The 26,550-nt window shown below is 38.3% G+C and overlaps 1 protein-coding gene across 1 annotated transcript in view; it reads left to right on the top strand.

The window, feature by feature from the left end:
- The first annotated feature begins 8,084 nt into the window (after positions 1 to 8,084).
- ADAMTS20 (ADAM metallopeptidase with thrombospondin type 1 motif 20) overlaps positions 8,085 to 26,550 on the top strand; it is a 70,694-nt gene continuing 52,228 nt past the window's right edge. Inside the window, exons 1-4 of the mRNA XM_063309398.1 lie at positions 8,085 to 8,300; positions 9,374 to 9,720; positions 21,874 to 22,039; positions 25,740 to 25,996. Of these exons, the coding sequence (XP_063165468.1) occupies positions 8,210 to 8,300; positions 9,374 to 9,720; positions 21,874 to 22,039; positions 25,740 to 25,996 (861 nt within the window). The 5' untranslated portion in view covers positions 8,085 to 8,209. The remainder of the gene's footprint in view (positions 8,301 to 9,373; positions 9,721 to 21,873; positions 22,040 to 25,739; positions 25,997 to 26,550) is intronic.

A 26,550-nucleotide genomic window follows, 5' to 3' on the forward strand; every position in this document is an offset into this window, starting at 1 on the left:
ATTAACAATCTCCATTACCCTTCTGGCAAACCTGCAAGCAGGAGGTGCTGTGTGCAGCTCCTCCCCCTACCATCTTGCTTTGTAGAAAGGGTCTACAAAGAACCAGTGATGATTAAGTGCTTTCTACTATGAATGTACCTGTATCCAGATCTACTGAATAAAAGTAAGCTATCTCTATTTTTCTTCATCTAACTACAACGTGAAGACTAAATTTATTTCTGAATGTAATTAAGCTTAACGTGCAAGTTCTCTTTTTTGGTTCACACTTCTACTCTGCAAGATTGCTGTTAGCTGCTTGGAGTTCTTTTATTAACCTTTAAAAACTCTATCAGGAAGAACTTAAGAAATAAAAGAAGATATAGTACAGCAATCTGTAGAAACCAGAATCTAAGAAGAAGAAATCATCTCACATAGGCCCCCAACCCTTCAGAAACAGTTTCGAACTGTTCAGATGATCCACATTTGACCTCACAGTAGTCAACACTGAAAAACTGAGAACCTCACAAGAACCATCCACTCTTGTCTTCAACAGTAAACAGGCTGAAAAAGTGCAGAGAGTATGAGAAAACATTTGGAGTTCCTACCAAAGGTTAAATGATCTAGCTGCGGTTACCAGATATCTGAATAGCCAAAAGAGGACATGGACAATTGGAAAGGAGGACACACTAACTGCTTAACTTTCTTTTATCTGCAACAAAATTTACAGTGAAAAACTGCAAAAAAAAAAAAAAGTACTGAGGCCTATGTAATGGTCTGTGAGAATAACTTTGGGTGAGAGGAGGAAGCCTAGACAACCGTCAGGCAAAAGATATTTCACAGAAGGAAAAGGGGCATGGGAAGTGTCTCAGAAGGGACTTCTCTAGTTTTATTTTATTGATTGATCAAACTTATATACTGCCCATCTCACTGGGCCAGTGACTCTGAGCAGCTTACAAGTAAAAAAGACTATAAGAAATCCATACAAAAATAGAAGTAAAGAAGGGAAGAAATGCTTTCAGACCTGCAAGATTCTGTTACTGTAACCTTACAGTAAAGGTAGTGTTAGTACTAATGGCTTGTGCTTCTTGTCTGGACCACCTTGAAGGGCTGACAGCCTACATGTATATGAAATTACTTTTTCCAGCATCAGAAAGACTAGCTTGGGTTAGCACTTATTAGGGAAGCCTTGCACCCTGGAGAAAAGCTTCTTAGGAAGAGATAGCTTGTTAGATGCTCAAAAAGCAGGACAATATTTGATTTTAAGGCTATGCCTGATCGATGGAGGACATGAGGACAAAGAGGAGGACATGTTGTCCTTTTGCCAGACATCTGGGAACCCTAGCTCTAACCCTAAATTCCATGGAACTCTATTGTATTACAACTGAGCCACAGGTCAGCTTCTGAACTATGACTATGTTGTGGAATCATGCAGGCAGGGAGCTAATCCAAGAGGGTTAACACATTCACAGCTTACTGCTTTCATTCATTATGTATAGAACAGAAATGTTTCAAAAATGTAGAGGGAGAAGTTACAAAATGAACCAGTGTATAGGCTGTATATATTGCACAGTATTTTCCCCCTTGTCTTTCTGTGATAATTAGAACATTTTCATTTAAATTATTTAGCTTTTTGCAGTTTTTAAAAAATTTTTTTTATTTATTTAGGGCAATTTGACTCCTTTCTCTTTCATCTCAGAATAGCTTTTAGTAAGTTATGGGGTATAATGAAATTATATGGCCGTAATAAAAATTTAGTGATGATGATGATGATAGAAGGGGCAAACATGTTTTTGAAACCCTAAGGAGAAAATTGCTAGGGAGCAGGAAAAAAAAAAAGACAGATTGGGGGCAACTAGGCTGATTGTCCCTTCCTTGTTATTGTATCTAGACTTTATTTTCATCCTCTCAGATTGGCTTTGCTTGAACAAATGAATTAATTATTGAAATACATTTAAACTATGCATACACAGATATTTGTTTATGATCTGTAGTTAGTTCCTAATACCAACAATCTGCATTTTTGCTGAATACAGTAAATATTTTTGTATTATTAAATAGCATGATTTATTTTTGTACCTTTGTAAACATCAGTTAGAGACCCAGTTTGTTGTAGTGGTTAAGGCATCAGGCTAAAACCAAGGAGACTGTGAGTTACTAGTCCGGCCTTAGGCACAAAGCCGGGTGACCTTGGGCCAGTGACTTTCTGTCAGCCCTAGGAAGGAGGCAATGGCAAACCAGTTCTGAAAAAAACCTTGCCAAGAAACTGCAGGGACTTCATCAGACATGATTGAACAGATTAAAAAAATATCAATTAAGTACAAAATAAATCTGTGTATTGTCCTAATATTGTATGACTATATTATAGGCTAGAATTTTTAGCAACGTATTAGTTAATGAGCTAACATGAAGATTTGTTTTCAAAAGAACTTATGGACGTTGTCACCATGATTCATACTGGAATGCCCTAGGCTATCTAATTTATTACCAGTTTGTTCATGCAGCTGAACTGATTAGCATAGTACCTATACATTAATCTTTTCAGCTGCATGAACAGGCAGTTGATAAACTATATAAAGTTTATATAAGACTTTGATCTTGTAGCAGTCCAGATGTTGCTGAAAAACAACTCTCATATAAATAGGTAGAAGAAACTTGGGGTGCATTCACACTATTTTTTAAAATTTGTTTTAAAAGTATACAGTACATTCCATTTCAACTGATCCTACATTTCCCTCCTGAAGCTATTTCTATCTTAATTATTGCCTAAATATCAAGAACTGGTTAATTTAACCAATATTGTCATTAAGAGGTGAGAAGCTTAGGGAAGTAAGGATGATTCATAATGATAGAAGAGTATGGAGAAGTACAGTGAATGGTGTAGGTCACAAGTAAGTTGAGATTTCTTTTTCTCATATTTCTTGCCTCCAATTCATTTTGCTTACCATTCATTTTTCTTTTTGTCTGCATTGTGTAATCTTGTTTATTCTGAAACATAGTACTGTAGTGTGACAGGCATCTATGTATTGTGGACACCAACAGATATAAATTATTTGATTCTTCCCTACTTGCATAAAGTGGTATTGTTCCTGCCCTCATTGTAGCAACACTTTAAAAACTCAGTTTTAAAATGCCTTTTCAGAAAGAATAGAACCAGAAGTACTTCTATCAGCATGCCACAGGTCGCTGAAAGTAAATATAGATCTAAAACTATTCCTATTTTAAACCAGCTGTAGAACTTTTTAATAAAATTGGGAGTATGACTGGATGTACAATAATATGATAATGAAATTAAGATTTTTTTTCCCCAGAAGACTTTTTCCTTACTGCTGCTAGAGTATGGCGAAGGGGCTGAGTAATAGGATACAATGGCATCATTGTAATACAGTAGGGGAATTTTAAGTGGGAATCTCCATGACATTCATATTCGTATACATCACTATTGAAAAGGCATAGAAACTTAAACTGAAAGGAAAAAGTATGAGTAAGCATAGATTTTGCTTTCTGATTTATTGGCTTTTGAATAAGCTGGCATTCATGTATCATTCCGTACATTTCTACTCAACAGTGTAATTGATAGATTCAATTTACTTATTTTACAAAGGCAATTCTTTGTTAGCAACTAGAATGCATATTCAGATTTTAGGGAACAGAAGATGTTTCATCACTGGACTAAATATTTTCAGGATGGCATAATTTGGAATACTTCATTGATTTCATCAGATTACTCCAAGTTATAGTAACAATTCAGTTTTATATATAAACATTTTATATTACTTTTCAGTAAAATCAGTTATAAAGCAATTGATTTCTAACTTTTTTGCTATTTTGTGGAAACAAGGAATGAAATTACATTTCTATTTATTATCTACTTTCTCAATTGGGGCATGGGAATGGAAAGGTTAATCATGAAAGTCCAATGGACCATTTATTGCTTGTGGACTGTCAGTTCCCTGCTGCTCATAGATAAAGGTAGTTGAGAACAAATCTAAATTATTTTAATTTTGTTTATTATCATTCCTACTATGTGCAGAATGGCACATATAAGTTGCTATACTCTGGAATTGAGCCTCATTAATATCAGCACATTTTTCTAATTTCTTCCTTAGCCTCTTAGCCACCTCAATCAGTAGTTTCAGCTAAGTGATACAAACTTTTCTTTTCTGAAAATTCTACAGATCATAGTAGGAAAACAGTTTAAAATTTTGCTTTGATAATGTTTTAATCTATATCATCATTTTCACTTAGATTTTCATTATATGCCTTCTGGTTGTACACCTTGGTAAAAGGTGAGAGATAAAGAATATCAATCATGGGAAACCCAAAGTTTGCCTTTCAATTAACAATGCAAAGATAAAATAACAGATAATAATTCTAAATTGATACATTCCTTTATTTATATAAATAAATGGCCCAGCAGGTTTCAGAGGAGGGTTTCCTCAAAGATTTGGTAGGCAGTCTGGCAGAGGCCTTGGTTGTAGCATGGAATGGGCAAGTGGCAGAGGCCTTGGACCATATTGCCCCTATGCAGCCTATTGTGCTGATCCTAGGGTGCCCCTTGGTTTTCTGAGCAAGGAATCAGGGACAGGAAGTTCAAGAAGAGAGACCTAGAACATTGTTGGAGGAAGACAAAGAGCAAATATGATTGGACACATGTAAGAACCCATATTAGGGATTACATTGCGGCTATAAGGGCAGCGCTTATTATGTATACCAATAGTCACCTGGTGGCCATGTTTAAGGTGGCCCAATCCCTGCTGGTGAGGGATGGATCACTGAACTACCTGTGGGGCTGCTGTGAGGAATATTCTTGCTATTTGGCAGATTAAGTCACCCGGATTCACTCAGAGTTGGACTCCTCCTAATCAGGTCCATAGGAGGTGACCAAGGTACAGCCTTGTAAGGTTATCCAGAGCAAGTTTTACTCTGTGACTCCTGAGGAATTGGACAGGACCACCAGTCTGTGAACCCAGCATTCTGTTTGTAAGATCCAGGCCCCTCTTGGATGGTTAAGACCACTTGGGATGGAGCCTACTGTTAAGCCTATGCAGTAGTTCCTGCTTTTGAGCAGGAGGGAGTGGGAGTGGTCCACCAGCCTTGAAGGAGGTTGTGTTACACCTTCTCTTCAAGAGACCATGGATGCACCAAATGATCCTGCACCAATTTCCATCCAGTCTCTAACCTTCCATTTCTAGGAAAGGTGGTAGTGAAGATGGTTGAGTCTTAGCTCCAGAAGACTCCGGAGGAAGCAGATTATTTAGACCTGTTTCTTTTGGGTTCCAGGCCAGGGTTCAGTCAGAGATAGCATTAGTCATATTTGCCTATGTGGCAGAACCAGGGCCGTGGTGGTGGTGGTGCATCTATACTGTATATACCATACTTTTGAAACTGTCTACTGGGTTGGCTTTGGGGGTTGGAATTGGGAGACACTTTTTTGTGGTGGTCCTACTTTTTTTGTGGATGGTTTCAATCACTGTTGACATGGGATAAAAGGTCGCACCTGCAGGGCCTCTCTTGTGGGCTCGACTCTTTCTCCCTTTTTGTTTAACATCCACATGAATCATTGGTTGAGGTCATCTGTTGGTTTGGGGTCAGGTATCATCAACAAGCTGATGATACCCAATTATAAATCTCAAGCCTGCCCACCAAATGATGCTGTAAGTCTTGACCCAGTGCCTAGAGGTTAAGTGGGCCTAGATGGGGAGGAACAAACTCAGCTTAATCCTGACAAGACCAAATGGCTTTGTTTGACCTCACTGTTCTGGGGACATTTCATTTTTAGTCATTTTTAATCGGGTTGCACTTCCCCATAGAAACTAGTGCATATTCTGGGGGTTCTCTTGGACTCACAGCTCCTACTGAAAGAACAAGTGGCAGCTGTGACCAAGAGAGCCTTTGTATAGTTCATCGGATGCACCAGTTGTACCCATCCTTGGACCAGGAGGTCCTACAGACAGTCACTTATGCCTTGGTCACCTCTTGATTGGACTACTGTAATTTGCCCTATATGGGGCCTCTCTTTATAGTATTTTGAGTACATTGAGTTTTAATTATGCCTGATTAGAGATGAAGCAATGAAACTTTGACATAGAAAGACCTTTAAGTCAAATTTATAGTCTCAGATAGACATATCAGCATTCTTATAAGAATAATTCCATGGCACTCTTCAGGAATATATTTGGTCCTTTCTGTTGAGGGCAGTTGAATCAATTACCTACTTTTTTTTTTTTTACTGCCCGATTTATTCCCCATGGTGCAAAGACCCAATCTCTTCTTTCTGGCCAATTTATGTGGATATTTAGAAGTCAATGATTTTGTTCTCTTTTAGTTAGTAAATTGAGGATGAAGTCTGTGTTGCAAAATGTTGTACAATTACTATTGTTTCTCCATTAATTGTATAATCATTGCGTATCCCACTTCTCATAATCATACTTTCAATACTTCGGGTAGAATATAAACCATGTTTATGCACAGCCTCTTCTTTACAATTGTATTTATCTAGGATTCTTTCTCATACTTCTTAATGTTTTAGCAAATTTGAATCATGATTTTGGTATCTTAGTAGCTGAGATATCTAAGACTCTATCCATTTAATAATTATTCTATAATTTTAATTTTTTAAATTCTTTTATTTTTTTCTCTAGCCTAGCATTTCCACCATTAAAATATTTTAGTCCACTTTCTTTTATTCTGTACAATTTGTCTAATAACATTTTAATTTTTTTCCCAAGCTCTGTGCCTCTTCCCATCAACATGGCCTGGTTGTAATAAAGGCTTTTATTCTTGGTATTATTCTTGTATTATTATTAATGTAAAATTTGAAAATTAAAGAATAAGTAGGGGATTTTAAAATTCCATTCTGTGAGGTTACCCATTTTTTTAAAATAAGAAAGATAAAGGTTTACTCTCTAGATTTCCCAACTTGATATCCACCAGATGGTTTTTACTCCCGTTCCCATTATCCCTGAATAAGCATGGCCAACATCCATACTGGCACAGTGGACAGTGGGAATTGATTGAACACATCTGGAAGGCACCAAGTTCAGGACAGCTGTTCTATTCCTTGCTATATGAAGCATTCTAATATGGAAATTGGTTAAAATACTGAGTCTCTAACATTGCCATAAATGTCTGAATGCAAATTATTTTAGATGGTCTTCATTTTGATATTGTCCATTAGCCCTATAGCTTAATCCTTCCTAAGATCCCAGTGATATACAGCAATATTACATTTATGAAAAAGAGTACGTGAAATTTAATACTTTTTGCTAAAATTAAAAGAATTTGCAGTCTGGAAATGCAGACCAATAGTAGATATTTCTAAGGACTATTTTATATATGTATCTCCGGATAGTACACAGGTACCAAATCAATCCCACCAAATGTGAAGTTCACAGCTGAACTGGTCTCCCTAGAAGACTCCTACTATAGAGTTGCTTAGGGTTGAAAGTTTTTATCTGTCTTCTGGTGAGAAAACCAGAACCTCAGCAAACCAGCCCAACTCACCTCACAGGGTTATTGTTGTGGGGAAAAGAGGAGGAGGAAGAAGTATTAGCTATGTTGGCTACCTTGAGTTATTTACAAAAATAATAAAGGCAGGATAGAAAATAAACAAACAAACCAGCCCAGGCTGGATTTTCATACATTCTTGTAGGAACTTTTTAACTTAGCACGTAAGGGGTTTTTGTATTCTCTTACTTTGCTTGCACTGTATCTGGCCTGCATCTTTGACCTAAAATAAACGAAGGAGTATCTAACACGGCCAGATTAGACGACCACAGCACTGCTGCGCCGCAGTGTCAGAAGCCGCAGAACTCAAGCGTGTGTGCGCGCGTGTAGGGAGCGTCAGAGTCCTCCAATCGCTGCTGAGTTCCCTGCCCCAAGGGGGCGGGTAGATCCTTTGATGTTGAGGGTCCCGGGGTGGTCACAGAGTCAGCGAAATTGCCACTCTTTCCTTCTTGTGTGGCACTGAAGAGAGCGCGAATCTGGGGGTCTGGCAGCAGGCAGCAGCGAGCACAGCGCAGACAGATCGAGCGGGAAGGAAAAGAAGGGGACGCCGCGGATGCAAAAGAGAACGGGGTGGGCGCCACAGGAACATGCAGAAACCTCGCACTCCGGAGTCAGCTCAGCCTGTGGAAAGCTGTAGTCGCTGAGGCAACATAGTGGCCCCCACCAAAAGCCACGGCGACGGGGAAAACGTGCAGGTTTTCTTCCAGAGGAAAGTGGGGAGACCATGCGGGTTCCGGAGGGGTTGGCGCCTCTGCTGTATTTTCTCTCCCTTCTTGCCACCAAGACGTGGGAAGTTCGTCTGCACCCCAAGCAAGGTAAAAGCGTGCTCGAACGGAGAAAATAAGAGTGTCTACGTGCGCGCAAACGCTCGGGTACCTAACGCGGAAACTTGCCCAGCTGCCAACAGCAGCTTTCTAGGAACCCGGGCTTTCGGCGCTGGGGTGGAGTAGCGACGTGAGGCAAGCGCGCGCGCGGTACGGGAGAGGGCTTTGCACGTGCGAGAGCGGGGAACTGTGAAGCTTGGCCAGAAAGCGCGTAACTGGTTGCTTTTCATTTCCTAAAATAGAGCTTGTGGGCTCCGTGCGCTCCCTTTTGTTCTCGATTAGATTATTTTTCCGTTCAAATTGCACCTATCCTACTGTAACGTATTGCCCTGAATGATAAAATAATTGATGTTCCCACGAGTATGATTAATTAATATATACATTTCAGGGCTAACCGTTTTCCAGCTTTAGGCTTAGCTTTTTGGCCGTTTGGTCAGTACAGTAGATGACTGGTGCCAATCTTCAATTGCTAGGCAGCAGTTAAGACTTTGTGCAAATAGAATCAGACTCCTATGCTATTATTTGTAATTGAAATTTCTGTTTGTGGGCTGGACGGATCAAAAACTTGACAGTGATTTATAACAATATTATTAACATATGAGATCCTTTCATTACCCATACTTGAATTTTCCCATAGGAAAAGATGCAGGAAATCTACAAAAACACATTTTTACTGTTGGGAAGATCAGACGTGTGTGAATTGGAGACATTTTAACATTTTTTGTTTGCTTCTCCACATACCCTCCTCAAAATAAGTCCTAGAAATGCAGTGTTAGAAATAATCTTATATGTTAAGCTTTGTTTTGATGTTGGGTACTATTTCTTGAATGTGTACAGCTTCAGTTTAATTTAGGGCGAGAAAGAAAAATAGTGTGCAAATGTAAGTGATGGGTAATACATGGCATTTGTGAGTGTCTGCATTAAAACACACATACCTATACACAAGTTGGATGGTACTAATTCACCAAGTCAAAGAGCAGCCTTACCTGATGTCTTTTAATGAGCTTTACAATGCAGATATTTATTGTATTTTGAACGATTGTTCCTTTATGTGTTGGTTGCAGAGACTTTGGTGAAGCATCTGTCATCATATGAAATAGTGACACCTGTACGAGTAAATGAATTTGGAGAAGCTTTCCCTCACACTCACCACTTCAAAAGGAGGAAAAGGAGCATGGAAACACTACTGGAACCCATTCCTTTCAGAAGCCATTACCAGTTTAGCGCCTATGGACACATTTTCCTGCTGAATTTAAGTGCTGATACCAGTTTCATTGCTCCTCATTACACTGAGGTGCACTTGGGGAATATAAAAACACATTCTGCCTCAGAACTGCACCATTGTTTCTATCGTGGACATGTTAATGCGCAAGAAATACACACCGCAGTCTTCAGTATCTGTGGTGGCCTGGTAAGCACTACACTTTCAATTGTTATTTACTTTAGGTGCCTTTTGCCAGAGAAGAAAAAGGAACTTTACCAATGAAGAGCTGATAAGTGGAAGCTTTCTGCATGGTATTTGACCCTATAGGACAGGGGTCCCCTATCCCCGGGCTGTGGACCAGTACCAGTCCGTGGTCTGTTAGGAACCGGGCTGCACAGCAGGACGTGAGTGGTGGGCGAGCGAGCAAATTTACAGCCTGAGTGTTTCCAGCCGCTCTCCATCGCTTGCATTACTGCCTGAGCTCCGCCTCCTGTTAGAGAAAGCAAGCCCATTGGCTGCTATCTCCAAACGGCGCGAAGAAAAAAGAATAAACGGTCAGGAAAAAGGAAGCACTTGAATCATCCCGAAACCATCCCCCGTGGTCTGTGGAAAAATTGTCTTCCACAAAACCGGTTCCTGGTGCCAAAAAGGTTGGGAACTGCTGCTATAGGATATATTGCTGTTGGTAGTAATATGGATGCCTTCAAGCTAGAAATTTTTTGAGATGCATATGAGACATGCGTATGAAATATCTGTGTCCAAGATAGTACCTGTATCTAAAATAACAGTATTCTTCTGAATAGAGTAAAATGAGAATGTCACTTACAAGTGACAAATACAAGTCACGAAACTGTACAGGTAGTCTTTGTTTAGCAACCACAATTGGGTTTGGAACCTGGTTGTTAAGCAAAGCGATTGCTAAGTGAAAAATCACATGACTGTAACTGTGCTTATGATTTTACTTCAGCTTTCCTTCACTTTACATCATTGAAGGATACAACCCCAAACAGCCAGGTGAGCCCAAATGGCAGGGAAGGTTTCTATAACTTGACTCACAAGTAAGCTGGGTGAAAGGGCAAATCTTATAGCTCGTTTTCCCCACTTCTCCATTGTTTGGAATGCTCACCCTGGCAGTGAGATAATCAGCAAGAAGAGAATGATGTTTGTATTTACATTCATTGGAGGGGAAAGGATTACAAGTCAATAAGCAGGCACATAATGGGGAATATACATAGAAAGGAATGCGCTAGCACCAGCTGTTAGCTTAGTGTTCTGCTTTGGAGGCAAAAAAAGCCTTTAGTGAGAAACTGATTAGGGTCTTGTCAGTGTCAGGCAGCAGCACCAGCCCACAGGAGGATTCTAATCATCTAATTTAGGTCACAGAGCTAAGCTTGTGAAGGTCATAAATGTGGACATTGGTCACAAAGTTACCTTTTCATCTCTATCGTAACTGCAAACAGTCGCTGTCTGAGGCAGTCGTTAATCAAGGACTACCTATATTGTGATTTTTAGTTGATAGCATAGGTATCTGGTACAAAACTTGATTATACAAAAATGTCAAAACATGAACCATGATGTGAGCCTTTTGTAGTTGCATTCCATTTTCAGATGCATATATAAGTCATGTAATTTGTGTCGTGGCACCTGTTTCATAGTTTCCTCTTGATATGCTCCAGAAATATCTATGGTCTGAAGAACGATGTTGGAATTTAGCAGGCTGTATTGCTAACTTCTAGCCTTTTCACTTTTTCCTTACTCTTCCTTTCCAGCCACTACTGCCACTATTTTTTATAAGGATTTGAAGGAGTAAAGCTTCTCATAAGTCTCTTATAGGAGACATGGAAAAAAGTAATTTTCACACCTTCAAGTCTTGTCCCACAAGGCAGACATTAAGAATATGAAGAAAAAATTAAGATTATAATTAAAAATTATAAAGTGTGATAATTAAATCAATGGCACATATAATCAAGCATTTTATTTTCATAGGGGCCAATAAGATGAGAAACCCACAACTTGGGTGTGAGCACAACAGTAACCTCCCACTGTTGATCTCCAGCAACTGGTATTGAAAAACATAATAGGTGTGATACTGTAGGTGATACATTGCAAGATCATGCAAAGTGTTCCATGATTTTTTTTTAATTGTATGGCATAGCAGTTCGGTGTTCATGCTGCTTTTTCTTGCTGGGAAATCCTTGTGAGGTCCAGCAGCCAGATGTGTAGACTATTTAGCCGTGACAAGTCACGTTGCCAGGGGTGCACCACGAGGAGGCTAGTCTACATTGCACTGAGTTGGGCTGAGAGAAGGTGACTGGCCCAAGGTCACCAGCCGGCTTTCATGCCTAAGGTGGGACTAGAACTCACAGACTCCTTGTTTCTAGCCCAGAACCTTAACCACTAGACCAAACTGGCTCTCAGTGTTCCATGACGTGTTGTTCTTACTTTGGGAAGGGCCATTCTCAATGCTTCAGAAGTTCTAAGGTTGTAGTTTTGCACACTCTTGATATTTTTATGGGAAACCAGCAGGGTTGTAGGTTGAATTGAAAACACAATTTCCAGAAAAAACAATTTCTAGAAACAGGCAATGACAAACCGCTTCTGTATTGTGCCAAAAAATTATGTGGGTATAAATGTGTCCATAAACCATCAGAATTTGAGCTTGATTTAATGGATCCTTTACTTCTTTAAATAGTATCATGATTAGTAGCCATGAATAATCCCATTCTCTGTGAATTTGTCTAAACACTTCTCAGTACAGTTTAGGTAGGTAGCCATCCATGTATGCTATTTGTGAATTGCAAATTGGAAGGCTAAATCTGTATGTTAAAGATGGAATTAAGTAGTGGCATCCCCAATATTATAACACACATAGAAGATGGATGAGGCTTGCATTACGGCATCACACTGTTGTTTCATCGCTGTGGCTATGTACCCCCTCCCCCGTAGACACCACTGTAACAAAAGCTGGATTTATGCAAGTTTATGCAATACACTTGACTACCTAATGTGTAATCTAGGATGGAAGTACTTGAACAGTTTTTTTTTACAGGCAGTTGATGGCCACTTGAAACAGGATTCTATTTGGGAGTTCTGTGTATCAACAAAATAGATTAAAATTTGTTGTCATTATTAAAGAGGGACAAAAGTCTTCTGAATTTTGGTCTGAGTTTCATGTTTCCAGAAATAACAATATATACCCATATATAGGTTTTGTATTGTCAGCAACATAGGTAAATTTGAGTTCTATGGAAGATTTGATATACAGAAACTGATTTTCTAAGTCTCTGATTATTAGGAGCTTGCAAACAATAGATTTCACAATACATTTTAATTGTGAACTTTTCCAAAAGATATACCCTGCAAGTCACCTAAAACAGCAGAAGTATTTTTAATCCAAGACAGTTTGACTGATTGCAGTGGCATGTGAGTTGGCTTGGTGTATTGGGATATCATGTTAACTTGCTTGGATAGCCTAATCTTGTTATAATTAGAATTATTACCACTCAATTTCCAGCTGTGTTTCACTATGCTTGTACTCACTGCACTAAAATATATTGAAAAAGTACCACATCTAGCTGATTGCTTATGTACACTGGTGGGCATGAGTAAGTGCCTGATAATTCAGATTTTTGCCACAGGAGGCTGGTGAGAGAATTGTCCATCATCAGTAGAAAACTCATTTACAATAATAGTATGTAAGGAGAGGAGGGATATGCAAAATAACTAGATTTACATTTTAAAATTTAAATATATAGTAACCAAACTTATTTCAGATTACCTATTTCATTTATTAATACAAAGTATGTAATAGAGTTCTCTCACTGCTATACTGATAGTATTGACAAAAGGTATTTCTTGCTCAGAGTGAATCAGGGTTCATAATTTGCATTTTAAGGACCTGTTAAACATGGAGACAAAACTTGAGAATTAGTCCTTAGCAATAATTTAAGAAATGTAATTGCCTTCCAGGTAGGATATTGTTTTGGTGGTTTTAGTTTGTCTTATTATAATTTAGCAAAGGTTTACTTTGTGGTTTCATTCTTGAATTTTCTAATTTTGAAGCAAGACAGTATGAGAAACTGGATCTGCTACACAGCATTACTTATGATATTCTGTGTATGTAATCTCCCGTCTGGACATGGAATTAGATAAAAAATGTTTAAAAAGATTGTTTGATGTGTTTATACAAAGATGCTTTTTACTACCTTATTAAGCAGCAAAAACATTCTCAGTTTAAGGGTTGTTCATGCACCATGTATTATGACTGCAGAAAAATGGAGGACTCTTAACTTTGCAAGCCCACAGAGCAGCAAGCTTTGTTATCGCCATCCTGTGCTTATTCCCAAGTCCATGTTGAAGTCAAAAGGTGCATCCAAGCTGTTATCCTCATTCCATAAGCCCCAAATAAGTCCTTGCAATTGCTCTACTGCCAACTGGAAGGAAAAGCTAATTAGGCTTGTTTGATTCTCTTTAGACAAGAGGATTTAAATTTGTATGGCAATATATTCCTAATCATTTAGAGAAAGACCCAGCCTTAACACATTTCTTCTGACTGTCAGGTAATGAATTCACAGGAAGGGAGGAATGAAAATATCTTATTTATATTCTCTAATTCTGTTCCAGTGACTTTCAAACAAGTATCACATAACATTTCATGTTTTATTTGAATGTATTCCCTTTCAGAAATACAGTATGTATTTCTTTATATTTCCATCATTTGTATTTATATTTTCCTTCATTCATGTTGAGTTCCATCTTGGTTGTGTCTCTGCTGTTACTTCCATAGGCAAACTGTGGCTTTTGTAAATCAAATCAAGATTTCAAGAGTTTCATTACATAGTGTTACATTATATCCAATCCAAGTTATGTCTTCATCATTATAAATTCCCTTAAAATAAGCCATTGAAAAGCAGTGTCATCTTTTACAATATATCATCAAGTATAGCTCCCCATACCTCAACACCAAAAGGAAAAAATATTTTATTTTTCTATGCCAAATGCTGATACACAAGAGAATTGTTTCTCTTCCATTATTGCTCACTATAAATCAAAAGCAAATAACATATGAGAAGCTTCTTTGAACCATGTGATGACTGTTATGTCATCCAGCTTCACATATCTGAGGGGGAACTGCAAAGGATCAATGCTGTAAATGTCAAAGGAAGAAGAAAAACAATACTACAGTACTATCCAGGCTACAGAATAATTACAAGTTAAAATTTAAATATTAAATAAAACTTTGATACAGTTTGCCTGAATGAATGGAATATTTATAATCTAAGTACTTTAATTTCTTGTCAGCTCAAGATTATTGAAATATAATTTACACTGAAATGAATAGAGCTGATATTATGGCAAGATTTAGGCATTATGGCTGCTGTCCTTTATCAGATATATGTGCTTACATTGAAAAAGATGAATATTTGTATTCATGCATATTCATTTGTCTATCTAGGCCAATGAAGTCCAAGATTCTAGTTCTATATAGATGTAACAAAATTAACTAGAGATATTGTTTAAAGCTACAGTAGGTTTTATAGTATATAAACATACATAGATGCAGGTAGCTCAGAGAATAGGACAGTTGATAGACTTAAGTAGCAATGGAAATTTTTTACCTATAGGTGTTCATATTCTAAGCATATGTTAGTAATTGAAAATGACACCTTGAAAATAATATATGATCATTTTCAGGCAAACATACAGTAGAAATCATTCTAGAGATGTAAACTAATGACATTTTTTCTAAGTTCTATATTTTTCTTTTACTTTCACTTCATTGGTCAGTTTTAGCTTCCTACAGACATGGGCAACCTGATCTCCTGAGGATTTCACAGGCTGCCGGTGGATCAAAGTGGTCTCTCAAACATAGTCCAGACAGAAAACGAAGAGGTAAAATACATTGATTGTTATTTAATTCAGTTTTTACCCAAGTTTGTTAAGAAATGCAAGATGTAAAATAAAAATGGACAGAATATTATATTTTTCAATTAAACAGTAGATTTTTATTTTGTCAAACCCTTAAGACAAGTCCTAGTTAAAGAAAAATAAGATTTCTAACACAAAAACTACAAAAGCAAAGGGCTTGTCTTGATTCATAGAATTTTGATGGATCATCTGTCTGTAATTAGAACAGCTTTTTGGCCAAATATTACCTCACTTCTTCGTGGCTCCAGATGTTGTAGCTCTTGTTCTGTTGTATATGGTTAAGATATATGCAATCCATGCCTAAATGTCTCTTTGAACCCCTGTTCTTCAGTAAAGAACTAAAATGACTATATTACTACTACCGCCCTTCCTATACTATGTAATTGAAATGCAGGTCCTGTAGTTTGCTAGATCATGAATAAAATGAAACAATGATACAGTCATGCTCTAAGTACTAATAGACTGAAGTAGATGGATGTTTGGGTGAATGGGCAACCATGTATGGGGGTTTGATGGCCAGTTAGGCATGGTATATATGGTAGTCAAGTTGGTTGTTAGATAAAAGTGTAATCATTCTTCTCATGAGTGTCATGGGGGGCTCGGAGTCCAAGTCAGAGGATGAGGAAAGGCAGCTGGGCCCTGGGGCAGCCTTGGAGGGCGAGCAGGCAGCGATGGGGGTGCCGGACAAATGGCCGCCTGGGCAGGCAGAGAAGGCAGGGCTGGCCAGCAAGCAGTGGGGACAGGCGCTGCTGCTCAGTGAAGATGAGGATGTGGAGTTGCCACCCCCACCCAGCCTGAGAGCAAGGAGAGTGGAAAGGAGAGCAGAACAGTGGAAGTTGGCGAGACGTCTTGCGAGAAAGCAGCCCCACCCTCCTAATTAAGCTCTACTGGGGTCTGCTCCTATTTAAAGGGAGTCGCAAGCCCAGAATGGTCATTGAAAACAACCGTCTGTTTACCCAGACTCCATGTGCCTTCACTTCTGATTGGAAACCTTGTGACTTGACTCGACTGGCTGACAAACCTCCTACAATATGTGGACCCTTGGACTTTGCTTGACTACTCTTGTTTTGGACTTGGAACTCTCTTAAGGCAAGCTCGCTGGACTTTTGGGGGCTTGTTTCATGTAGTGTGCGTGTGTTTGCGCTCGCACTTCCTTTGCCACCTGTTTATTTGCTTCACAAGTTCCTCAGCAAAGTTTGCAACTGCCTCCCTGATGTATTGTGTGTGACTGGCCTGGGACAGGACAATGAGCCAGTATGATGGAAAAAATGTAATATAGAGGAGACTTATGATTGGAGTCTTAGTTTGCTTTTCCACCAAAAAAAAAAAAATAACATGTCCAGTGATACTCACTTTTTAGTTTACTTATCTAAAGGATAGCCAGTGCTTAGCTATCCTTTTTGGTTTTCTAGTATTTTCAGCATCCTGGACGATAGCCACAGAATCAGGATTTTGTTCATTAAGCATAACAATAAAATAAGGACTGGCCTCCGGGGGGAAAGAATAGTGGTCTGAACAGCTGTGCTTGCAGGCTCCATGAGCAGAAATGACAATGTGGCAATTTTTGGGCTCAGTCAGGTTTTTCCTGAAGCCCAGGAGTGTTTTTCCAGAGAAAGGAAAACACTCGGAATTACCCCATCTGTCCTCGGGAAGGCTGCTTGTAGCCAGAAAATCGCAAACAGCATTTACAGTGAACTGGTAAGAGCAGCCGGGAGGCTGGGGTGTCACCATTTCCAAACTGCTCTGTAGCCTTAAAGGGACATTAAGACTGACCACCCCATTTCTAAATCACCCAATTTTTATCTTTCTTTTAAGTTTATGTACCCAAAGAGAGGCTTTCTACAGCAAGGAGAAACACGTTCTCTTGGTGCTTATTATTTTTGTGATTTTTTTTTAAGTTTTGGATTTTGCTTCCCATCCAAATATTAAGGAAGGTTGAGACTTTGTAATCATCTCCCTGCTATTATTTTTGTACTAAATTTGAAGTTTTTAGCATTTTCCTACACATTGAATCTGCTGTTTTGAACTTTCAGCTTCCTGTTGCTACTTTCCCTGGGGAACTGCCTATTATCATACTTTGACTTCTGTAAACACATTTTGGAATTTTTCTATTTCCTCCCACTTTTGCTGGTTAAGTACCTAGGGGGTGACATAATCTACTGTGTGAAACATGGAGGATTTCAAGCAGACTTTCTTGGATTTTCACAGAGACTTTAAACAGATGCTTTCTGAGTCCTGCCAAGCTTTTATGCAAGGTATTCAGGACATTGTAGAAAACAGGAAGTTTAAAATGTGTCATCTGGTTGGGGATGTCGTGGAAGAAATTGAAGAGCTTAACACCGATAGAAATGTTTCTTCTAATAGCGAGATCAGGGCTTCTGTTGAAATGCTGGATGAAGATCGGATAGTTGAGTTGAAGAAATTAAAGAGACAGATCAAATTGCAAGACATAAGTGGAATGGAATTGCTGATGGAATGTTATGGAAAAGAAGGGGTCATTATGTATGGGAGGCTTTTTGTTGAGAAATTGGAATTCTTGAGGGGGGCAGTGGGCTGTCTGATTTCCTTACGAAAACAGAACTGTGTGTACTGTGGAGATATGTAAATGCTCTGGTTTATTTTGAAGTGGGGTAAGGCTTAAGAATATCTGGATTGCTTCTAGGGCTGGTTTGGCTTCATTCAACTTTAACAATTTGGATTAAGATTAACAAGGTATAATAATAAATGCTTGGTTTTAGGCTTAATATGATTAAGATTATTATAATTGCTATTAATTATTGTGTTGGAGATGGGGGAGAAGAGAGTGCATTCCAGGCTGCTAAATGTTCTCACAGCTTGAAGAGCATGGGGGTGCCAAGGAAGAAAGTTAATCTAGACCCGCCCTAGATTTCCAAGAGTATTTTGCCTTTTAGATCAGTTAGGAGACCTTTCATCTGGCAAGATTCTGTATGTGGGAAGAACAATAAAGAAACTAGAGTTGCAAACCTGACTCAGCGTGGTCTCTTCACCAGTTCTCCTGACAATTATAATGGCAGGCATTTATATGCTTTTTAGTTTGATTTTTATTATAGTAGACAGAAATGTGTAGAAGTAGGAAGGAAATAAATAATGTTTTCTTTGTGGGGAAGTTGATTTGGATGGATGGATGGATGGATGGATGGGTGTGTGTGTGTGTGTGTATTCTTTTTCTTTTAATATAAGGGGAGGGAGCAACTGCATTTAGTGATTTTTGTAATGTGCCAATGGAATGACTTATAGAAATAATGCGATTTTGGTTTAATATAGTGTATGGGATTGATTATGGAAAATTCGTGGTATATCCTTGCTGTTAAAAGTCGGAAGTCAGCTCTTCTTGTAATTAAAAAATTTTTTTTCTCGTGTTTTCACTCTTCTTTAGTTTTTTTCTTTTTTCTTTTTGTAGTTTTTTGCTTTTTTGCAGTTTTTATCTTTGTCTTAAATCTAATAAAATTCTTTTTAAAAAACAATAAAATAATGACTGAACTCTTAAAAAAGTCTGGTGGAAGGTAGTTTGAGATAACAATTCCAAGAACAGATAATTACTGATGTTGCCTTTAATATTGAGGAATTTGATATATAAGCATTCACAGAAAGGCAGGAGTTATCTGTATGGAGAAGGGCAACCCAGGACATTGGGTTTGATAGCTTTTCCCTGTTCCATCCCTAGATATCATCCAGCCTATCAGGATTTGGCTTCCACCCCACTGTACAATGAATAAAACAAACTTTACACCATGCTGACATTTGTATTTATTTTTAAACCAACGTGAATATAGCTATTCGTCACACCTGCCAGCTGAAAGTTGAAAGCAACGGGAGTGGACACAGCTGTGCAACTTCACACTCTCCCCATTTAAATTTCTCCTCATTTAAATGGCGGAACACTGCTGTGGTTGAACTCCTGTTGTCTAAGAAGAGATACCGTTGGTCTGCCTCTTGTTGAAAGACCTTATAGTATAAGCCTTATATAAGCCTTAACTGTATTCTAAAAGACAGTAAACTTCTCTATGTCTGTAAACTAATGCTAAATAACAGTAATCCCAAAATTACAATGGCATTTACTTTTTGGCAGTTGTGCAGTTCTGCACATGACTTATCCTTTTGGTGCTTAACCTATTTTAGGTAATAATTTGTCTTTACCTTTTAAAATTTAATACTGTCTTAATATAATACAAACCTGTTTAATTCTGAATTCAAACATCACATTGTCAAAATGTAAAATACTTGAATACATCATTTTTTATTGTTGCTGTCATTCAGAGATTTAGAAGACATGCTTCTATTTAATATATTGTATATCTAAATCAAAGGGCCTTTGTCCTTTTTGTGCTTATACAACTTCCATTCAAGTAACCGAAATTTAAACTTGTTGATGGAAAGTCACAATTTGACCTCATGCCTTTGTAGTGGGCTATAAATGGTCTTTGATAGTCTTGGTCTGTTGATCTACAAAGGAGTTTTTGACTGATTCAGCTGATGATTTATCCCGCAGGGCTAAATTGATTAATGATGTGTGCATAGTTATTGCTTATTTGTACTTAGGGTTTTATCACAAAGTGCAATTATTTTAAGTTAGCAGAAATAATATTAAAAGTGTATTTGAAATGGACACTTTGAATACACCCACATACACACATAAGCTTCAAGAATAGAAAGCCCTTATCCTTAAGCCAATGGCCAAAAGAGATCTTAGCTCACTTGCTATATAGCCTTTTACAGAGTGACAATTTCTGTTAATTTTATCTTTTCCTTTTCTTTTTCAGTAATTCTATTGTCTGTCAATGTGGGTTGTGTCACTCAGGGATGATAATTTCTAAGAGACACAGACAGTACTTGACTCATTCACGTTTTTTGAGGAAAGGGCCTGGCTTTGTAAGCAGTTTTGATTTGCTGCCAAAGGACTACTGAGTCAGAATTCACCAAAATTCAGAGCTACTATTGAAAGCATGCAGAACTTTTACTACACTACTACTGAAAGCATGTAGAGAGTAATTACATGTGTGTATTTGTATAAAATAAAACAATGCAGACTCTGAGGTGAAAGGGACTAACTAGAAAGGGGGGCCTTGGAGACATGGTGGATAGCTCAGTGAAAACTGTCAGCCCTGTGTACAACAGTTGTAAGAAAAATGAATTCCTTGCTAGGAATCATCTAGAAAATAAAATTGCCAATACAAATTGTGCACTTAAATAAATTTCACGTTTGACTACACTTGGACTAATATATACTGTCTGGGTAAAAAATATTGTTAATCTGGAGGAAGAACTCAAAAGAAAAAATCAAAAAGTTGACCTACAAGAAAAGACTGCATGTATTTGTTTTAGCTGATTTGGAATACGTGGGAGTGCTCACATAGCACATGGCTACAATTCTTTAAAGCAGCTGTGTTTTTTCCTGGATTTGCATGGTAGCAAACCCCATGCTCGGAAACATATTTTTGAATGTAACCTACTGTATAGCTGTGATAGAGCAATGTACCTTAAATATCAACCTGCTAAGGAAGAAAAGTAGAAGGGATGTTCTGGATACATCTGATTGGCCACTCTGACATAATGCTAGACCAGACAGCTTTAGACCTGATCCAACACAGCTCCTTCTTGTTATGCTTCACATTGCCTATTGCCTGCTGCTTGGGGTTAAAAAAACAAACAAACAGTCTGTTTGTCCCACACCATTCCTCATATCAGGATGACTTAAATATTTTGCTAACTGGTTTTGATTTAATTTTTTTACTAATATCTTCATCCTTCCTATATTTGTACATGGGATGTCAATGTTTGTAAATGCCAATGTGTTTATACAGTATGTGAGTGCATAAGTGAAAGCTACCCATTATTTTACATATGAAGATGACACATTTGATATAACTCATAATAATACTATGTCAAAATATGTGAATATTTTTATATCTTAGAACCCTTGGTCTTTATAGCTGAATTGGAATTACATAGTTTACTTGTTGCAGACTTGATAATGATACTGTGTTCTTGTCCCTCACCTTTTAAACCTCTTTCTGAACGATTTGGCTCACGCCCTTAGCAGAGTTAATGGTCACCCCCCCCCAGTCTTGGCGGTCTTCCCACTCCACTGTTACTTTATGCCGACGGTACTACAGTCCTTTCTTGTTTGAGAGTGGGCTTACAAAGATAGTTGGAGGCATTTTATAATTATTGTCAACTTAACTCACCATTAACTTCTCTAAATCAAATATTCTCTAATATTTGCCAAAAGATGGCATTCGCTGAGAAGGTTCATGGGTAGTACAGAAATTGAATAAGTTAAAACTTTTAAATATCTTGGCATTACATAACTACTGTGGTATATGTTCTTCCACGGCTGTTTGCTTTTTCTAGGAAACACCCTATGCTGAAGCTTCACCCAGTGTTTGAGACCTTTTGTTTGTTTGCTTTCAGATGGGCACGTTTAGATCACATGATGGAGAATACTTTTTAGAACCTTTGATGGGAGCAGGTGAAGAGGAATATGAAGAAGAACACAACAAATTACATCTTATATATAGACATGAAGACGTGAGGAAAGATTACTTTCAGAATTCCTATATACCTTGTGAAATGTCAGGTATAGATGAACTCTTAACCTTGTTGTGCAGTGTATGTATAGCATTAAAATGATATTAGGAACTGCAATGGTTGTAAATGCAAGGACCAGTCACAAGTCACTTTTTTCCAGTGCCATCGTAACTTCAGATAGTTGCTAAATGAATGGTTGTAAGTTGAGGACTACCTTTATCTCTCAACTAGATTGTTTTAAATCTTGGTTTGTTAATTAAATCACAGTGGGTGTGTTCACACAGTATGTTTAGCTATATACTAGGGAAAGGTTTTTTTAGTTTATATAATTTGATTTTTGTGATACATGTAAACCCAGTGTTATGAAGAAATTTAGGCACAAATATATTGAATCTGAAGCAAGGCAGAGTGATCAGGTCTTCACTGGAGAATTAATAGAGTGGAATACTGAGCAATCCAAGCATAAAATTAGTACCAAATTAAGGACAGCACAGTTATATTAAAAGATTAATAATAAAACAGATGTTGGAAATTGAGTTTTTTGTAATCCTAAATAATCGTGTGTTGTAATTTCTTAGTCAATTAATATTTCATAGTCACATCCCTACGCTTTTGGATACTTAGCTCAAAGCAAGCATGAAGTGGATGTAAGAGATGAGCTCATGTTGAAGCTGTCTCATTATTATGGGTGAAATCTTCTAATCATTTTCATAGGACAAAGGCTTAAATACAGAATACAAACACAGAAGATACTATGGCATAATACACAGTACAAACAAGGCTGTGATTAGGTTGGCATCACCACCATGGCTACAAAATATCAAGTTGCTTTCTTTCTTTGCAAACTATCCCACCTTTCACTATGTCCATATACTGCTTCATACTTTGCCTTTTGTTCTTCAAATGTATAGCCTCTTTTTTGAGGATCTCATTGACTCCAACCAATCACAACCTTTTCAGTCTTTCTCTTTGTCTCAACCATTCACTCTTTTTTTTTTTCAGTTTTCAGTTTTCAATTTTCAGTTTGATCTTCATTCTGTCTAATCACCAAACCACGTATGTCTTTTGTACTGGCCATTTCATTTTGTGTTAAATTTACATTTGTTCAGAACTCATTCATTCTTGACGCTATCTCTTCCTACTTTGTCACAAGTTCACTCCTGGTACATTCAATTTACCCTGAAGGGCTGACTGTGCCTGGTTATTGGATCCTTAGGTTGGTTTGTAACAAGGCTGCCCTTGACTGTGATCTTACCATGGATGAGGGAGCCACCTTATTTTGTTTTACCAAAACCTGACTGAGCCTAGAGGAGGGTATTCCTCTCTTGGAACTGTGCCCACTTGGGTTGTGGGAGGGTGTGTGGCTGTTGTTATTTGTGAGTTCTTGAAAGCTCTCAGATAACTGGATGTGATGCACAACCTAACTCTAGGGAACAGTTGGGAGTGCTGCTGGTGTACTTCCCTCCCTACTGCCAAGCAGGAACCCTGCCTGAGTTGCTGGATCCATTGCTGAGTTGATTCTTGTGGATTTAAATTAGCTACCTGGTGGCATAGAGTCTAGGGTGGCTCAGGGGTTTTCCCTGAGGATCTGGTGGGTGGTTCAGCTGAGGCCTTAATCACTGCCTGGAATGGGTGGGTGGCCGGGCCTTGGACTACATTGCCCCTATGCAGTCTCTCCCTGCATGCCTTTCCTGGGCTGCACCTTGGTTTACTGAAGAGCTCTGGGAGATGAAGCACCAGAAGAGATGCTTGGAGTACTGTCAGAGGAAGACCTGGAGTGAGATGACCACACGAGTAAGAGGCCATATTAGGGACTACCTCATGGTGATAAGGGTGGCAAAATGTCAATATTTCCCCACCCTTATTGTGTCTGCCAATAGCCATCCAGCAGCAGTACGTGGGCTGCCTTTGAAGACCACTCAGAAAGTTCAGCTGGTCCAAAGTGCAGTGGCATGAGCAGTGATGGGCATGCCCATGTGGCGCCTTTGTTTTGTGTGCTGCATGGTGGCCAGTGTGCTTCTGGATGTGATTGAAGGTGCTGGTTATTATCTGCAAGCGCTATATGGTATAAGGCCTGGTTATTTGAGAGACCACTTGTCTCTCCTATGGTTTCTGCCTGTCCAGGATGATCCAGCAGGGTGGGCCCATTCCAGGTCCCCTTGATTAAACAGTGCCATCTTTCAGGACCCAGGAATCACACACTTTTGTACTGGGGCTTGCCTTCTGGAATGAAGTACCCCCTGAAATCCATATGGCTCCCACCCTGATGGCATTCTGGAAACCTTGAAAAGCTGGCTACTGTCCTGGCCCTTGGGATAGGATGGATGGGACTCCCCCATTTAAGATGCTCTGTGATTTGATATGTTGTTTGGATTGCAATCTTGCAATTACTCTGTAGCTGTTTTTGAAATATATTTTGGGGTTTGGGTTGCTGTTTATTTTTGTAAGCCATTGAGAGTATGCTAGAGTTGGGCACCATCAAAACTGAACACACAAACACACACACAAACAAGTAAAATAGCAGTTATCTTCAAAAAGCATTGCCTGCAGATCTCAATAGTAGGATTTGTTTATTTCTTTTCAGTTTACTTTTGGTGTCCCAAAAAGACTTCCAGATGATTTCTGCCATTTGTTTCATGTAGAGGTTGAACCATTTGGTGGACAAGATGGAACTCTATGAAACAGTATAGGTAGAAATGCCGAATAGTATTCCCCAGCATCACCTTCTGAATGTGGCTGACTGAAAGGACCTGAAGAATTGCAAAACATCCCAGAACGCAATCCTTCTAAGAAATTCAGAAGAAAATTATGATCAGTATTGAATGCTACTGAGAGATACAGGACAGCTAGAAGTGTTGCATTTATGCTTGATGCAAAATACCTATAATTATTTAAACACATCAATGAAGTATGCATTGATTATTTTAAGTCTGGCAGTTTCTAAATATTTGAACAATGATGCAGAATTGCATATTGATATGTGTTATCTTGTTTGTCCAGGATTTATACATTTCTTGAATGCTAAATAGCAGTGTTTCAAAGTTCTGGTGTTTTTTATATGAATCCCTACTGAATTATAAACAGTGTCTTATCTCTTCCCTAATGATGTGAACTGAAACTATATGCCTCAATTGCAGTCCTTAAAACACTGTGTGTCTAATCAGGCTTGTTTTATAGAGACTTTTGGAAGTGATGTAGTGTTCGTGAGTACTGGCTCAGATTAGTACTGGCTCAGAATAGATTTAACAATAAACTGAACCTTATGGCATACCTTATGGCAGACCAGACTTTCATATTTTTCCATATTTTCCACGTGAATGTTACCTCTCTTCTACTTTCAATATTTCTGTTCTGTATTCAGGCACTCAACCTGTCTACCTTGAATCAGAATCATAGAACTGAGTTCTTTGTGTTTCTCTGAGTAAAATATATACAAGTAAATATTAATTCTAGGCAACCAAGCAAGGCAAATACATAGGATTGAAAAGATTCTTGTGGGGAAATTCTGCTTTTTTTCTAAAAAAAATACTTGACTCCAAGTAGTTGGGGAGTGAGATCTATGCATTTCTACTATGCAGATTATTGCAGTGATGTTGGTAGCAGAAGACAGAGTATCAGCTGTCAGAATGTGAAGTACAATAAAGCAAATAACTTATTTGCTTATTTGACTTGACAAATGAAATATGTTATGATTAAGATTCCTGTCAGTTATCAGCATTATACTAGTTTCTCATTTTATTTTGCAGAAGAGCCAAAGAAAAGCACTTTACTATTTCCACATGAGAGCAGCTTTATGAAACATAGAAATGTCCTTCAAGATCATCCAGTTTTAGAATATGCTCCAAAAAACCTGTCTATAGGGGATAATAGAAACAATCCACATTCCCGAAGAAAACGTTTCCTCTCTTATCCAAGATATGTAGAGGTGATGGTTACAGCTGATGCCAGAATGGCTCAGTATCATGGACGGAACTTGCAGCATTATGTATTAACACTAATGTCAATAGTAAGTAAATCTATGTTTCTTGAGTTCCCATAGGGATTAATGTAGGATGACATTCAGCCAATATATAACTCAGAAAAAATGTTTTTGCCTTTTACACTTTTCTTCTGCTTCCTTCAGAATAATGATCAAGGGGCACAGAATTGTGAAACTTGTTCTCTAAACACAAAGAAAACTATTCCTCATGATACAGTAAGTGGGACTTGCAACAAAATCTTACAGGATAACCTTGAATCATGAGATTTCCTTGTTCTTCCTTGGAATTAGGAATGTAGACCGAGCACTCAGGGCTTGGCAGCCTTGCAAGGCAGAGATTTAACAATCATGGAAGAGAGTAATTCCACGAAATACTGCCCTTTTATACAAATATCTCATACAAATATCTTTTCATTTCTGCATGTCTCAGGCATGGATGACCTTCTGTTTTCTTTGTGGGTGGCCCCATGTAGGACACCACACCCTACTATGTGAAAAATAATATATATTGGAGGTTCACTCTACAAGGAAAAAGGAGCTACACATTCCCCTGGGATAGTGAAATAATCTGGCACAAACCC

This window comes from Candoia aspera, chromosome 7, assembly GCF_035149785.1.
Source record: "Candoia aspera isolate rCanAsp1 chromosome 7, rCanAsp1.hap2, whole genome shotgun sequence".
NCBI lineage: Eukaryota > Metazoa > Chordata > Lepidosauria > Squamata > Boidae > Candoia > Candoia aspera.